At 38.2% G+C, this 16,958-nt stretch overlaps 1 protein-coding gene across 2 annotated transcripts; it reads left to right on the top strand.

Moving 5' to 3' along the window:
• Nucleotides 1-834: 834 nt before the first annotated feature.
• On the top strand, nt 835-15,709 carry KLHL30 (kelch like family member 30). Of its 2 annotated transcripts, none has more exons than XM_083365055.1 (8): nt 835-923; nt 4,400-5,254; nt 6,348-6,507; nt 8,505-8,591; nt 8,920-9,075; nt 9,883-10,071; nt 11,407-11,552; nt 14,593-15,709. In XM_083365055.1, exons 2-8 carry the CDS (start codon nt 4,481-4,483, stop codon nt 14,830-14,832), a joined length of 1,752 nt encoding a protein of 583 aa, XP_083221181.1. In that variant the 5' UTR covers nt 835-923; nt 4,400-4,480; the 3' UTR covers nt 14,833-15,709. The 2 variants fall into 2 exon arrangements, with proteins under 2 accessions (XP_083221181.1, XP_083221182.1); XM_083365056.1 differs by having other exon boundaries at nt 11,445-11,552; nt 14,593-14,726.
• Nucleotides 15,710-16,958: the final 1,249 nt, after the last annotated feature.

The following is a 16,958-nucleotide window of genomic DNA, read 5'->3' as shown; positions in this document are numbered from 1 at the left end:
AGGCTGAAACACAATTGCATATTCTTATTGCCCTTTTTTTGGGGGGGGGGGGTAAGCTTTTCCATTTAGCTCCACAACAGTCTTATGAGGGAACAAAATTGTCTTATGACAATACTACATCAGGAGAATAATAGGAATTCAAATTATGCATTAGGTCCAGCACTTTTCCTTGTTGTTTTCCTTCAGAAAACCTGCCCCTTGTAAAGTTTCCCAAGAGAAGATAAATCCCTGAAAACAGTATTTGGGCCAGACCTTCCTCAAAGCTGGAACTACCCTGGATTTAATGAATAGCCAATGCAGAAATCAAATCTAGTCATAAAATTTTGACCAGGGAACACTGTGTAGAACTCACATTTTAGCCCAGCGTATGGTGTAAACCCAGCTGGGATGATTACTAAAAATGCAGAAAATTGGGATAGGTAAACCCTAGCTAAAGTTTTTATGGGAAAGCATGTTGAATAAACACAGGCCCACTGTCTGGGTGTGTTTGTGTGTATGTGTGTATACACAGAATTGATGTTTATTCAACACACTTGCCCATAAATATAATCAGGTTTTGATGAGATGCTAAAATCTTATAGAGGAACCCTAATCAAATTCAAATCAAATTTCAGACTTATTGAAATCACTTCACATCTGCTTCCAGTAGCTGCATACCTTCCCTCTAGGAAGTTCTCATCCTATTTTCTTATTTGGGTGTTACTTTAAGAGCAGGTGGTCTGGAGAGAATAACTGTCAAATCATTTCTCCACCCTCCTCTATGCCGGTTGTAAGAAACAGTCTAAAAATACATATACATACTCTGCAACTGCTGGGGGGGAAAAACCCAGCCTAGTAACTGTCACTGCCAAGGGTCAAGGCAAGCTTTCTTCCAAACATTCTCCCAAATCAGAGGCTGCCAGTGTATAGAAGACGTTAATAAGGTAAGCTCTGGAAGTTAGTGGGTGATGATTCCTGTCAAGATAACGGATAGGGAACATTAACTATTAGCAAGTTAAGTGATTGTAGGGGTTAAGATACCAGGCTAAAACCCAGGAGAAGCAGGGACTCTAATTGTGCCTTAGGCATAAAACCAGCTGAGTGACCTTGGACCATTCACTCTCTCTCATTCCTAGCAAGAAAGTGTTTTATTTACAATGTAGTTTCCAAATCTTCCCTGGCACGTCCTTTTATTGATATATATTAATTTTCAGATTGTTTTGATTCTTAAATCTTGTATGATCTTAAATTTTATACGTAGATTAGTTTAGCAAAACAAAATAAAATAGGATTAAATATTTGTCTTTCCTATGTAGCAGGCTGTATAAGTTTTAAACTAGAAGGTAATTACCCAAAGGGGTAATGTGGATATATCCTGAGGATAATGGAGCAATTTGTAATTACTTGTTTGTGAGTCAAGGATCCAGCTTGAGACTGCTACTACCAAGACTCTTCTGTAAAACAACAGTTTGGGTTTTTTTTGTTTTGTGGAGATAATATTAATATTTGAGGCAGGGAAAAGAGGCAGTTGGTTCAAACAAGTTTAAAAAATCACTGGTGTAGGAGGCTGAGATGGAAATACGAAATCCCAGATCTGCAGTTAAGCTGTTGGAAGAGCTCATGATGTATGTGTGTGACTGCTTTTCTCTGGCCTATTAAACTTTTTTTTAATTGTTCTTAATTGTATAGTGAATGTTGTAAGCCACCCAGAGTCTTTCTGAGTGGGGTGACTATAAGAAATCTAATAACCTCATGGGGGATGGAAAGTTGACACTGACTTATCTGTGTCCAGCATTTGCTCTGTCAGCACCCTTGGACATAGCCTGAGAACAGGAAAGCTTCCTTGGAGAACCCCTAGAATTCAGATACATAAGTCCTCTATCTTAATGTTGACATTATCTGCCTAAGTAATCAATCTATGGGCAGAAATTTTAATTTTAACTTTAATTTTAACTTTTAACCTTAACCAGTACATAAAGAACTTGAAAGATACTTCATAGAAATGTGCTGTTTCTACTTTTGAATAGTTAGTAGAGGGCTCTAGTTGAACACTGTATGGGAGCTGAGAATAACTTTGGCAAACAGTAACTGTAAATTACCAAGAATGAGTAAGGCACCTCTTGATCAATTTAAAGTTCCAGTTGCCATTCTGAGCTACATAGTCCGAGTGAGCATTTCTCCTGCCAGAGACCTGAAAAATGATTCCAAGATATTTGAGAGTCTTGGTCTGCTCAGTGTTAGTGAGTTGCTGTGTCACTGAGTCACTGAGTTTAGTACAGTAGTCACTGTAGATTCTAGAATGTTTAGCAAATACCTGGACTTACTTACTTACTTACTTACTTACTTACTTACTTACTTACTTACTTACTTACTTACTTACTTACTTACATCTTCATCCTAGCAATAAATGCCAAAGAATTTCAAGATAACTAAAATATCAAATATGCCTCTTAAATCAAACTAGAGTTTTGATTGAAATACCTGGTTCCTAATCTTTGGGGCTGGGAAGATATGAGAACAGGAAATAACTGAAGTAGAGTAGTGGCCAATGATGGAATCATCTATAGTATATACTACTAACATTCTGGTCATGAGTTTTAACGGCATAACAGTGCATCATAGGGCAACCATTTTTGAACCAAGGTACCTCAAATGAGCTGACTTACAGAATGTGTCCAAATTCTGGGAATCATGAATCCTGAGGGAATGCCATTTGGAAAGTTATGGCTGCTTCAATGCTACTGACTGTGCTGCTCTGCTACTGTTGCATCACATGATCTTCATTTTCATTGCTCCGTGACAGTTTCTCATCTACTGTCCCAACCTCTCTCTCTGTCTCCCACCCAGCATCAGCCATTTACCTGCCTGCTGGAAAGAGAAGGGAGAGAGGGAGGGAGGGAGGGAGGGAGGAAGGAAGGAAGGAAGGAAGGAAGGAAGGAAGGAAGGAAGGAAGGAAGGAAGGAAGGAAGGAAGGAAGGAAGGAAGATGAAAAAATCCCCCCATACCCTTCCTAGCCCATGCCACATCTCCCATGCTCCCCGACATGTGCTGCTCACCCAGGTACTTTCCCCAATGTTCTTTCCCCCATGCCTTTCTTAACCCACACAGCACCACTTGCTAATCCACCATGCACCTTCTCTGACCCAATCCAAGCCCCTCATGCACTTTTCCTGACCCACACAGCACTTCTTCCATATTCCACGCACCCTGCCTGACCCTTGCTGCCCCTGTGCACCTTCCATGACTAATATGGCACCTGTCTTGTCCATCCCAACCCACATCCCTTCCCCAACTCCCCCACATCCTTCCTGACCTGTTCCTTCCTCCTCCACATGCCATCCCTATCCAAATTCAGTTTGTAGAAATCTTGAAACAATCATAGCCTGTAGACGTTTCCCATCATATCTTTTGACTGATGCAGAAGAAGTGGAGAAACTATCTTTACAGTAGATAGGTAGATATTATTGTAGAGGAACTTATCATCAGTGCCTATCATTGCATTAACATCACCTGCTACTATAACATATGTCTTATTTGCTTTATAATCACCAATACAGTATATAACTTCAATCTATTCCAGATGTACTTTATAAAAGAGTGTGGTTGTGGTTGGGATATATGTACATGTGTGTGTGTGTGTGTGTGTGTGTGTGTGTGTGTGTGTGTGTGTGTGTATGTATTCTTCTAGAGGACCTTCTAATGGACCTCTTAAAGGACTTAATGGCAGTGCAATAGTAACCTCCTGAGAAATTCCACAAGGAATTTTTTCTGGCAAAAGATAAATTCTTATTGGTTCCAATTTTACTGAATAATCAATCTGTTTTTAGTTTCAGGTCCTCTGATTTCTCTTTCCTTATTTGATGTTATTACAAATCTGACAGGAATCTCAGAAGTAGACCCAGAATAATCAACACCTGCTTTTATACCTTGTTCCTTTTCAGTTCTTATTGTTGAATGCCTGCTTATTTTTGGCTTGAATAGTGCAGCTTGTTTGTGTGTATATGTGTGTATGATGTAAATTAATGGTGTAGCTGTTCCATGGGTTACTAACAGTGTATCTCCAAGATCAACAAGCCTCTTTAATACTTTATCTTGTACAGAAGCTGGCAGAGCGCTGGTCCTGACAGTTCTGGAGGAAACATCACTCATATTTAGTATTCTGTACTCATACAGATTTATTTTACTTGTAAGATCAGAATAATTACAATTAATACTCTATTATTTTGTTTGTTTATTTGTTAGCTTAAAGGGCTATGTAGATATATATGTGTATCATGTTAGATTTTATTTGTATATTTCAAAGTTGAAATGATGTAAATAATTAAAAATAAATATTGCATACTGTAAACATGGAATTATTTAAAAAGGCCCATTTTATTCAGAAATCAGTGTGACTTTGTTCCTTTTATCCTGTGAACAGGATTGGAAAAATTATTCTTTATTTGGGAGCATCTAAAGCCATTTCCAAGTACGGAATTAGAGCCTTTTGCAGAATATCACCATGGTGAGGAACATTGACGACTTCGATTTTTGCCTTCCAACCCATCCTCAATCTATTCTGGAAGGATTGCAGACTCTACGTTCCAATCCCAAACTCTCAGATGTCACTTTGATTGTTGGGGGACATGAATTCCCTTGCCACCGCAGTATCCTGGCCCTCTGTAGCCAGTACTTCAATGCTATGTTTTCTGGTGACTTTATGGAAAGCTTTTCAGCACGTGTAGAGATCAAAGAAGTAGATCCTATCACTATGGAGTCCTTGATTAATTTTGCTTACACAGGAAAAGTGACCATCAATCAGGGGAACGTGGAAGCCTTGATTAGGACATCCAGCCAACTTCACTTCCCCATTATCCAGAAAGTTTGCAGTCGGTACTTGAGACAGCAGATGGATGCAACCAACTGTTTAGGCATTTGTGAATTTGGAGAGATGCATGGCTGTTCAGAGATTTCATCTGAGGCGTGGTCATTTTTGCAAGAAAATTTTGAACTTGTATCTCAACAGGAAGAGTTTCTTCAACTATCCAAAGAGAGGCTAATTATTTATCTTTCGAACAATCTACTGCAAGTACAAAAAGAACAAAGTCTAGTTGAAGCTGTGCTCAGGTGGGTCAAATATGAAAAATTGGCCAGAGTAGTGCACCTTCCAGAGCTTCTTGACCTAGTGCATTTGGTTTCATTGCCAGATCAGTATCTGCAAAACATGTTGTCATCTGAACCACTGATTCAAGAATCAGAAGCTTGCAAAGTTATCATTGCCAGACATCGGAGCACGGTCAGTATTTGGAGGCACTACGTATTTTTTGGCCCAGTTCTAGTTCAGTTTGAAGGCTAAAAGATAGACTAGGGAATTTCTGGACTAGTGATTGGTTTTCTTGCTATATACATCTGAACTTACAGATTTCCCAGCTTTTATCTAAAATTTGGTTAAACTGGCAAAGACTCATATTCTTATCCTAGAGGAAAAGTGGCATTTCTTTCCTTTTTAAATAGCCATCCTGGGCTGGTTAGGAACATTAATGATTCAGAAACCAAGAAATACTTGCTACTTGGAAAAACCTCTGGATTTGTTCAGCTGTGGCTGGGCTGGCAGATAGAGGGTGGCTGATTGTACAGTACCTCATAAAATACGCTATTTAGTTTATATATTAATTATAGAGCCAACATGTTTAAACTTCCTTACTATAAATGCCACTCCATTTGTTTTCTTGATATCATGTCCTGAATAGTAGACAGTGAAGTTCTCAGACTGGATTGAATGGATAACATCATCATCATTGTGTTTAAACTTGCATTATTTAATGCTAATCAAAGTATTCTTCAGAATAAAATTTTAAACATTAGAATTGTTATTATCATCATAATTAGGATCTCTCTGCAGCATAGAAAGCAACCTGGGGGACAAGGAAAATAGATTTTAAAAAGTCCCACTGAAATTATGAATTGTGGATGAATTATTGTTCTGTGTTTACCAAGTGTAATTGAACTGTTATAGAGGGATATGTGCCTCATAACAGTACCTGATTGAGATATCAGAGAAAAGCAAATTTAAAATGCATAATTCTATTTTTTTTATTTTAAGAAAACAAAAATAGTACACAGTCCAAGTGTGTTCAAATTGTAAAATAAGTGGGAAGGCATATGAGAAGAAGTCAGTCAGTTCACGCACATTAAGAGTAGGCTGAACTTCCTGCATTGCTTGAGCTAGAAAGTATATAGATTCATTACAGGAATAATTGGGAAGTTTTGCTTTACCAAGTACTGTACATTCCTACAATTTTAAATGTACAACATACAAAGCAACTGAGGAGTTGTGCAAAATTAGAAGCTTTCTATGTTGTGAAATATATTTTTTTTCCTACTCTAAGGCAGAGAACAAACCCTTTGTCCAGCAGAGACTGAAGGCCCTTCCACAGAAGCTGGAAGAGGTGCTGGTGGTCGTGGGTGGCAGAGCTTTGGAGGAAAATGATGAAGATGATCAGCCAGCGAACCTCTCCAGAAATTTTGCTTTTTATAACACTAACACTAGTAAGTGATATACAGCACCTTTATTTTGAGCTGGAACATTTTAAAGAGTACTCCAGCTCATGCTACTGAGCATTGCAGTGCAACAATAGTATTGTAGAATTGAAACATGTTTATTTATTTATCACGATCAAGCAGTTCTAGGCTGGATGTTCAAGTGATACAAATCTGAAAATGTAGGGTATATATTTTGGCTTTTGGGCATCATCATGTTTATGCAATACTATGGCTGGAATATCTTTCCAGGGAGGAAGTGGGGATGGGAACATTCAGAGTTTACAATATTGGGATCAGGCTTATGCTCTGTTGAATGCATCCCACATGTTTTTCTCTTCACAGTTGTTTGTTTTCTTTTCCTTTCTGAAATTTCATTGGAATTAACAGCAAAACCTCTCCGTATCTATAAAGCTAAAGTATTATTTCTATATGTTGATTGCCCAATTATAAGGCCTTTCTTTATGTTCTGCCTCATTCAGAAAGCGAAAGGAAAGGTTGGGAAAAATAAGCAATCTGCCACATCAAAGAGCACTTCTCCAGACCCACTTTGAATAAAAAATATATGAGTGTGGGCGGAAACATTCGTGCCTTTGGGTTTAATGTAGAATTACTTACGTTGCCACAGGCAACTTAGATTCACAGATGATGTAATGTTCTGGGTTTTCTTGGGCTGTTTGTTATTATGAAGCAACTGCATTCCTCCCAGGCTCACATTGATAGTGAAACCTGTCAGACTGGCGTGAAGTTGGAAAAGGAACAAATTTAGATTTAAATTCTGGATACTTGGTGTAATCTGGAAAAGATGACGTAATTTTAGGGCAATGTTGACAATATTGTGAACATAGAAACAAATAATGTCCATACATAATTTTTGCCAAACATATCAGTGTATTATATGTTCTAAGAAATCAGTGCTAAATTTTTATTTTTAGAGAAATGTTTGGACAGTCCTATAAAGGGGGCCAAACACTGAGTCCATCTACACAATTGTCAGTAAATATTGATTGACTGTAATACTGCAGTGTGATTGGGATTGTCAGATATTGATGCTTATTATATACAAATTTAATTTTTCTATACAGACAGTAGTAATAGTAACATTCCTCTCTAAAGAGCTCAGACCCTGGAGATGCTGCAACATTCCAGCTGATCGGCACTTCTTCTGGGCTCAGAAGCACCAGGATCAGCGCTGAACTCCAGCTGGAGCCTGGCGCTGATCCTGGCGTTTCCGCTGAGCCCTGACAGCCCTATAGCTCTAGCCGTCTCTCGCTCAGGCTTGTGCGGTGCTGCCACCAGTTTGACTCATTCCCCTCCCCCGCTACCACTTTTCTACCATGGTTGTGTAGCACCTGCCAGGTGTCAATGTACCACAGGTGGTACCCGTACCACTGGTTGAAAAGCCCTGAACTAAACAACAGCAAAACAACTCAAATTACTTAAAAATAAATCACAACAGTCATTATATCATGTGCCAGAAGTCAAAATATATCCTTCCCATTTATGTTCAGTAATAAATCACAACAGACAAACCAATCAACTGAGCTCACCAAGCACCCAGGCCAATTGACTGAGAAAACAACTTAGCCATTCACAAAAGGCCAGCATACTTGAAGGCACAAGGTATATCATTGGAACTGTGTAAACAACTATTTGTTAATAGCACACTCATTATAAAAAGCCAACTACTTGGCTAGGAATTTAAAGTCAGGTTATGGGAAAGTAAAAAAATGGGTTGAGGAGAAAATTAAGCCCTAGACATTTGTTACTGATTAAAAATATAACACAAGAAAGCTGCATATAGGACATACATCCTGCTCAGTAATGGAAAGAGAAAGTAGAGATATGTAGGGAAAACAAGAAGACTTTGGAGTTTTGCCCATTTATTACTGCTAATATTCTAAAAATAGAAACTATGCAGAACCATCTTTATCATGCAAGGCAAAGCTCTCAGGAGAATGTAAGAATTTAACAAGCTATTTATACATTTGGTTTTTCCATTTTAGAAACATGGATTGCTTTGCCTGATTTTCCAGATTATAATAAATGGGGCTTTTCTATGATTGCTCTAAACAACAACATTTACATTACAGGTAAGTATAGCATTTTTTCTGACTTTATGTTATTACCAAAACTATAACATATTTTATGTTTCTCCATAAATTTGGATGGATTTATTCTGTTTACCTGACCAATAAAAGAGAAAATAATTACAATACAGCACACAGATCCCATCGTCAGGTAGTAAAAGGCAAACATAATAATATTCCATCATTTTAGAAGAGGCCTTTTACCTAAAAATTTTGTAAATTGTAGAAGGCTTGTAGAAGATTCAGAAACAAAAAGAGTGAACCAATGTCAACTCCAAAAATAATGAAAGATTACTTTCACAATGACTATGATAATTATTTCTGCTTTCAGGGGGCTCCAGAGGATCACAGAATGACACCTGGTCTACAACACAGTCCTGGTGCTTCTGCCTTAAGAAGGGTGTCTGGAAGTCCATTGCTCCAATGCTGAAGCCCCGAACAAATCATGGTAGTGCTGTTCTCAATGGAGAGATCTATGCCATTGGCGGTAAGAAATGAGATATGTAATAAAAGAAAGTCTCATTGTGCAGGAGCCTTCCAGTCTAACTGATGGCTAGGATTAAGGGATTTGTAGTTACACTTCTCTGGAGGACAGATGTTTGGAGAAAGTTACTCTACAGGCATAGAACAGCAGAGGCCTCAAAGAAATGGAATTATTATGCAACCTGCACAAAAATGTAACAGTTGAATTTCCAGAAATATTTATTTCTACAATTTGGAGGTGTGGTGGGTTGCCAGAGAAAGTCACAGCAGCATTCTGATGGATACTAAATTAGAAAAATCTAACACTTCACAAGGTCATTTTTGTCACATAGTGGTTATATGTCATAGACGTAGACTTGTTTTTCTACAGGGATGAGGATGAGGACAAGGATGAGGAAGAAATTCTGATAAAGCAACTATCAGAGCTGAAAATGTGAGAGAAGAAGATCATAATTCAGGCTCATTTTTTAAGAAATTGTGGAGAAAAGTGTTTGGGGCTCCAACATGTACTCAGGCATGGATCTTGGTTAATAGGAACTATTTTACATCATGATGTGCACTGAGACCATTTTAGATCTCTTGCATACCACAGATAGATAACTTTTTATGAGTCATTGGCTGCATGTAATTTGAATGGAAGAACCAGTCTTTATTGTAAGGCTGAAAAATAGATTGTTGAAATAGATTTGTTGAAATAAGTAAGCCAAGTTCATATGACCTATGAGATTCTTAGGCATGTATCTTGCTCTTTGCCTGTATTGGTGCAAACTTATGTAACAAACTTTCCTCCCACTTTTTATGTATTTCAAAGGAACCACAATGGATATTGTGGAAGTAGAATGCTATGATCCTTACAATGACAGCTGGTGCTTTGTCAGTCCTGCCTTGAAGTACGTCAGTAATTTTGCTATAGCCGGATGTCTTGGGAAGTTGTACCTCATTGGTTCTTGTGCTATCAAATACAATACATTGACCCTCCAGTGTTACAACCCTGCTATTGGTAAGAAGGAATAGAAAATACAGTTCTTTTGTCTTTTATAATAATTGAAAGGTATTCTCTGACCTGATTCTAAACTCCTTATAAAACTTGTCACAACTAATACTGAATGGAAATCTACCATTTCCTGTAATATATTGCCCAAGTATCATACAAATGTGCTGGTCATAACCATGAGAAGGATTTCTGTGTGTAGGACACATTCTTGCCTCTTCCACACACATACACCAATAGAATCTGTGTAGAACAAAACATTCCAAATAACATGGCAATTTCTAATAACTTTTGACAGACTAATCTCATGTTTTGATTGGGTAAATTTCTCTAGCAGAATTACAAAAAGTGCAGATGTAATTTAAGTTGTGTTCAGCAAAATATTTGACAAAGTGTATTTTTGTACTCTTGATTAAAAAGTTAGTTAAATGTAGGCTGGACAGCATGGTAGTTAAGTGGATTAATAAGCTTGGAAACTGTTTTCAAAAAGTGCTCATCAGTAGATTCTCTTCAAACTAGAAGTAGATATTAAATGGGATCCCATTCAATTCAGTCCTGGGTCTTGTCTTTTTAGCATGTTTATTAATGAAGTGGAGGCAATCGTTTTCAAATTATACAGTGTGGGATAGCTAAGATAGTAGAAGACAGAAAAAAATGGCAACCATCTGTGTTTATTTTCTCACCTGCTATGTTATTTTCCTTGAAAATTGTCTCCTTACTTAGATTTTTTTTTCTGATTGCAGTATGAGAAAAAGGATCTATGTACGAGGGTATGTGTGTGAGCAATATGTATATTAGGTGTCAAAAACTTTGTGTGAGTGTATGGATATATATGTTCCATATATTAATAGTCACTATTCATTCAGAAGGAAGACTATTACCAAAATGGTGATGATGATGATGATGATTGATGGATGGATGGATTGATTGATTATGAGAGATTGTGTGATTGAGCACTGATGACTTCCACTTTCTTAGATTATTTCACATTCATTTTGATAGCTCCACAAAGGTTTTAACATTTAGGCCAAAGAGATAGTTCACTTCTAGTACAGTTTTTCTTTCATTATCAAGAACGTTCAATAACCATATTTTATGTATATGTATGGAGCTTTTATGTTTTATACTTTTTTATTTTCTAGTTTGATGGTAATAATAAAAATAGTATAATCTGAATTTATCAGGCTTTAGCTTTTATTTATATTTTTTTGCTTAAACAATCTGAATTACTCCACCATAGATATTAACATATGATTTTAATAAACAGTTTTTAAATATATTAAAATGTGAGCTTTATTCAGTGATAATGAAGATTTTCATGAAAATTATTATTATTTTTAATAGATGTCTGGAGTATAATTGCATCTCCCTTTCTCCCCAAGTACCTCTCTGCTCCTTGTTGTGCCTCCTTGCATGGAGTCATTTACCTTATTGGGGATAATACAAAGAAAGTCTATGTGTATGATCCTAATGCTAACATCTGGCAGAAGGTAGGTAAATGGGGAGTGACTATATTATTTTATTTATAAGTATTCTTGGATTGGGTCTTACTTATTTAAATATTCACCAGTTATGTGCAGAATGGATGTGTTTATTTTTACCTGATTTTTCTAAGGTGGACTCAATAGAACTAATACTAATATTACTAATAATATACTAACAGCTAAAAAGAAATTGTTATACCCAAGACAATGCAAACAGTATAGCCAGCTATTATTCCTTGGGTGACGGCAAAATAAAAATATTATGAACATTTTAATATAGTAATATTTCAAACCATAGGGGAATGTTTGTAGATGTCAATATTCATGCCTCTCTGTTACACATTTGATCAAAAAACAATGAACAATATTTTAATGTAGCCTTTCCCAACCTTGCATTTTCAAAATGAATCAGGACTTAGCTTCCAGAATTTCACATCTAACTGCAGTTCAAGTTATAGCAGAGATTCAAAATGCCTTAGTAGAATTGTCTCTGGTTGGCAAAACAGACCTTGTGGGTCTTTAATACATAAACTGGTATTCATGTTTCAGAAAAACAAGATCTGCTTCTTGAATGATAGTATCTCAAGCAAAAACATTACCTTGTCCTATTATGCTGGCTGCTTGGCTTCAGTGAAGATATAAGCAATGTTGTTGGAAGGTTGGTTTTCAGTGTCATGCTGAAATCCATCTGCAGCTGTTCACATGGCGTCATTGCTCAGATGACTCCAATGCACAGGACAGGTGCAGAAGATACCCTGCCAGATTCCCCATCTCTTTTAATGTATGAATAAGTAGTTAACACTGTCTATTTCGGCTGCCCATTGGTTCTGCTTTTGCCAGTGCCCCTTAAAAAGTTTGTTGTAACAACTTGTCATTAAACAATTCCTTTCCAAACCAATTTTCTACTTGATTCTGTTAATGGACTGTTTAGGAACAGTCTCATTTCTTGCTATATCTTACTGTTTTCAGATGGATAGGCAAAAGTTAAAGCAAAGATATGTAACACAGCCTAATATGGCAGCAAACTGTATATTCTTACTGAATAGGTAGGAAGAGCAATAATGACTTTTATGGCTCTTGGGGCTATATATCAATAAATGTATATCATGTATTAGGTCTAAAGTATGACAGTATTCTTTTGTAGGTATTACCATATATTCATACTCTTCTCCACCTAATCATATGCTGTATATAGCTTGATTTATTATTAACTACTGTTATGAAAAGTGTTCATTTGTTCCTTGAAATTGGATAGAAGAACTTGTCTGCCAAACTTCTTTAAGAAACATACAATTCTAGGTGTTTTGAATTAGATAATCTGTTTTAAACTAGGGTCAGGCAGTAATATATAAAGGATTATGTTACAGATTTTGTTAAGACAAAATTTGGGTCTTCTGCTTTTAATGTCACAAACACTAACTAACCCCCCCCCCAATCTGCAAAAACATAATAAAACACATTAAGGAAAGAGGCATACCGAAGGGAGCATAGAACTTTTAAAAAAATACATTGGAAGATTTTTACAGTAATTTAAAAGGCTGAATCAAAGAATTTTTTGTATATAAAATAATAAATGTAGGGTGATTTGCATTTTTAAAATGAGCATGGACATTTTGATAAATTCAGCCAGATCTGTTCTTCTTACATTTATACAGAAATAGTTATACTCACTATTAACTTTAAAGTCTTATGATCTGATGATTATAATTAAAATATTTAAAAAAGTGTGATCCAAATAGCTGATGAGTATCTCTTTCCATACTAATCCATTGATCTCTGAAGGTCTGATAAGGTCCTCTTCTGAATACCATTATTTCCAGAGTTTCATTATGCATTTACTGAGGAGACGCCAAGGTTAAAACTGAATTGTCAGACATTTAGAGGAACTATTGATGGGGCTGGTTTGTTTTAGCATGTTTCGATATTTTTTAATTTGCTATACTTACTGCAAATAGTTGTTGTAAGCAGTTATATTTTCAGTGTTATGTTATATATTATCTTTAAGTAAATACAGGTAGTCCTTGAGGTACGACAGGACATTTAACAAATGTTTGAAGTTACAACACCTACCCTCCAAAGCTACATTTCAAAATTACCACCCCTGCAGCGCCCCCATGGTCATTTGCCCTTATGACCGACCACAGAGATGCTGCAGCACACCCACCCACCCACCTATTTCCCTCCCTTACTGCCCGGCCAGATCCCCAGAGACACTGGGCCTGTTTTATCACCCCACTGGGTTCCACACACTCCTTCCCACCCCTGGTCACTGTTTGCTCACTTACCTTTCAAAGATATCCAGAGCTCAGGAAATCAGAGTAGGGAAGCCACTTCCTTACTGGCCACTGTTGGGCCACATGTCACAGTCAAGGGGAAGAAATCCTGCTGCTTTTGCTCCTATCAAAAACCATTCCTCCCCAGTGCCAGCCATGCTAGCTCTATGCACAATACAGGAAAAGAAATGTTGCTGCTTTTGCTTCCCTTGCAATTTGTTCTTCTCTAGTGCCAGCCATGATCTCCCATGAGTCACCTTACATTTTACCTCGTGGATTCATTTAACAAATGTATTTGGGAAAGCAGGGATGTTGAGGTCATTAACTATGTGTTTCATTTACCATACAACTCAAACCTTCAACAAAAATGGGCAGGTCCCATTATTGTTGTAAGATGAGGATTACCTGTAGTTCATTTCCAGTTTTGTGCACCAATTCCTTGAATGGCATTTTAAAAACACTTAAAATAAGTATATAAATATAGTAAGATTATGTATATATCAACTCTAGTTTTTCAACTCTTGCATAATTAACCCTCACAATTTAGTGATCCTGCAAATGATAGAGTCAATAAGGCTTAAAGATATTCATTTGGGGTATATTTTTATACATGTGACAATGTCTGTTTTTCATCCCAGTGCATAAATGTGTTCCTCTCCTGCAAGTAGATATAAGTTCTATATGGTTTTTTGCTTCTTAATCTATTGCTGCTCTATGTATAAATTAAGCTATCCTCTTAAAATATCCCAACATGACTAATGTAAATTTTTCAGGTGCAGCAGCTTCATACTTTGCATGAAAATGGTGGAATGGTACCACTCGGTGGTAAGCTGTTTGTCACAGGTGGCTACTGGAAAGGGATGGAGGGCGACTATCAAGTAGAGATGGAAGTATATGATTGTGCCAAGGATGTTTGGACAAGGGAAGGATCACTTCCTTGTTTATGGCTCTACCATGCATCTTCTTCTATCTTCATGGATACTTCAAAGTGGAGGGAACCTTTCCAGTCATGATCACAAAGTTTGGTATGAGGTCTCACAGCTCTGCTGCTCTGACTGAAGCTTTAGAGAGATTAGGTGTTTTGCATCTCACACTGTAGACTGTAATTTATTAATTAAGATTTCATATTTATTTATTAAGAGCTAGGTTGTTGTAGTGGTTAATGTATCAGTTAAAAATTGGGAGACTGTGAATTCTAGTCCTGACTTAGTCACAAAGCCAGCTGGGTGACCTTGGTCCAGTCACTTTTTCTTACCCCTAAGAAGAAGGCAATGGAAAACCTTGCCAAGAAAACTGCAAGGACTTGTCCAGACAGTCTATGGCAGGGGTGTCAAACTGCCGGCCCCTGGGCCAAATGTGGCATGCTGAAACTGTGTCCACCCCATTGCCGGCAATGGAAAAAAAGATGTGATATGTCGTGACACGTCATGTGATGTTGCAAGTTTGACACCCCTGGTCTATGGGAATCAGAAAACAATTGCATGGGGAAAAAATTATTGGTAGCACTCACCATCTTAATTTTTGTAATGTTTCTGTGATTTTTTTTTACTAGGCATAAACATATTTCTGAGAAGTGATGGTATAGTATTAGTATAAATCACAAGCTTATTTTTGCCACCGTTGGCTTATTTTTACAATTAGATATCATCTTTACTAACAATTGTGAGGAAAATATTCTAATAGTCTGCTGATCATGGTAAAGAACAATAGGCAGATTGATTATTCAATTTTGTAAGATTATTGTGCAATGTGAATGGTAACCTTAAAAATGTATTTCTGTTTGTCCAGCTTGGAAAATAATCTGTTTTTAATATCTATAGTCCATTAATAATAGTCCATTAAAAATGTATCTCAATAGTTCTCTGTAATTTCTTATACTATTATGAACTTCTAAAGTTATAGTTATAGTTATAGTTTATTTGATTTATATACCGCCCTTCTCCTTGGTAGGACTCAGGGCGGTTCACAGGGCATATATAAAAAACAAAAAACACTATACAAAAATTAAAAAAGAATTAAACCCTTGCCCAATAAAACAGTAGTACAGATTAAAAACAATTAAAAAACCCATAATCCCCATCAGGCCAGACCAGCTAATTCGAACAGATGGGTCTTCAGGCCCCGACGGAAAGTTCGAAGGTCTGGTGCCATCCGGAGCTCCACCGGCAATTGATTCCATAAAGCCGGGGCCCCCACAGAGAAGGCCCTCCCCCTGGGGGCCACCAGTCGACATTCCCTGACTGGCGGCACCCTGAGGAGGCCCTCTCTGTGGGAACGCACAGGGCGGAGGGGAGTCGATGCCGGCAGCAGGTGGTCCCTGAGGTAACCCGGACCCATGCCATGTAGGGCCTTAAAGATCGTAACCAACACCTTGAACCTCACCCGAAAGACAACTGGTAACCAATGCAGCTCGCGGAGCAAAGGTGTAACATGGGAGTACCGGGAAACTCCCAAGACAACTCTCGCGGCCGCATTCTGTACCAGTTGGAGCCTCCGAGTGGTCTTCAAGGGAAGCCCCATGTAGAGAGCATTACAGTAGTCAAGGCGAGAGGTCACGAGCGCATGAGTGACTGTACACAGGGCATCCCGGTTTAGATAGGGCCGCAACTGGCGCACCAGGCGAACCTGGGCGAAAGCCCCCCTAGTCACGGCCACTATATGCTCTTCCAAAGTAAGCCGCGAATCTAGAAGGACTCCCAAGTTGCGAGCCCTATCCACGGGGGGTAAGAGCTCACCCCCCATAGAAAGAGATGGAACATTTGGAATGTCCCGGGATGCCGGAATGCACAGCCACTCAGTCTTGTCAGGGTTGAGCTGAAGTCTGTTCCTCCCCATCCAGACCCGAACCGCCTCCAGGCAACGGGACATCACGGCGAGGGCATCACTGGGGTGGTTTGGGGTCGAAAAGAAAAGTTGGGTATCATCGGCATACTGATGATACCCAACTCCAAAACCACGAATGATCTCACCCAGCGGTTTCATATAGATGTTGAACAGGAGAGGCGAGAGAACCGACCCCTGAGGAACTCCACAAACGAGAGACCTAGGGGCCGATCTCTGCCCCCCTGCCAACACCGACTCCGAGCGTCCCAGGAGATAGGAGGAGAACCACTGAAGAACTGTGCCTCCCACTCCCAAT

Source organism: Vipera ursinii, assembly GCF_947247035.1.
Source record: "Vipera ursinii genome assembly, chromosome: 5".
Lineage (NCBI taxonomy): Eukaryota > Metazoa > Chordata > Lepidosauria > Squamata > Viperidae > Vipera > Vipera ursinii.
Note: the sequence above shows the minus strand (reverse complement) of the source record. Positions and strands in the feature narration are given on the sequence as shown.

Coding starts and splice junctions, on each gene's coding strand:
- KLHL30 (XM_083365055.1), top strand. CDS start 4,481: ATGGTGAGGAACATTGACGACTTCGATTTTTGCCTTCCAACCCATCCT. Junction 5,255..6,347: donor TTGCCAGACATCGGAGCACG/GTCAGTATTTGG, acceptor TCCTACTCTAAG/GCAGAGAACAAACCCTTTGT. Junction 9,076..9,882: donor AGAGATCTATGCCATTGGCG/GTAAGAAATGAG, acceptor TGTATTTCAAAG/GAACCACAATGGATATTGTG.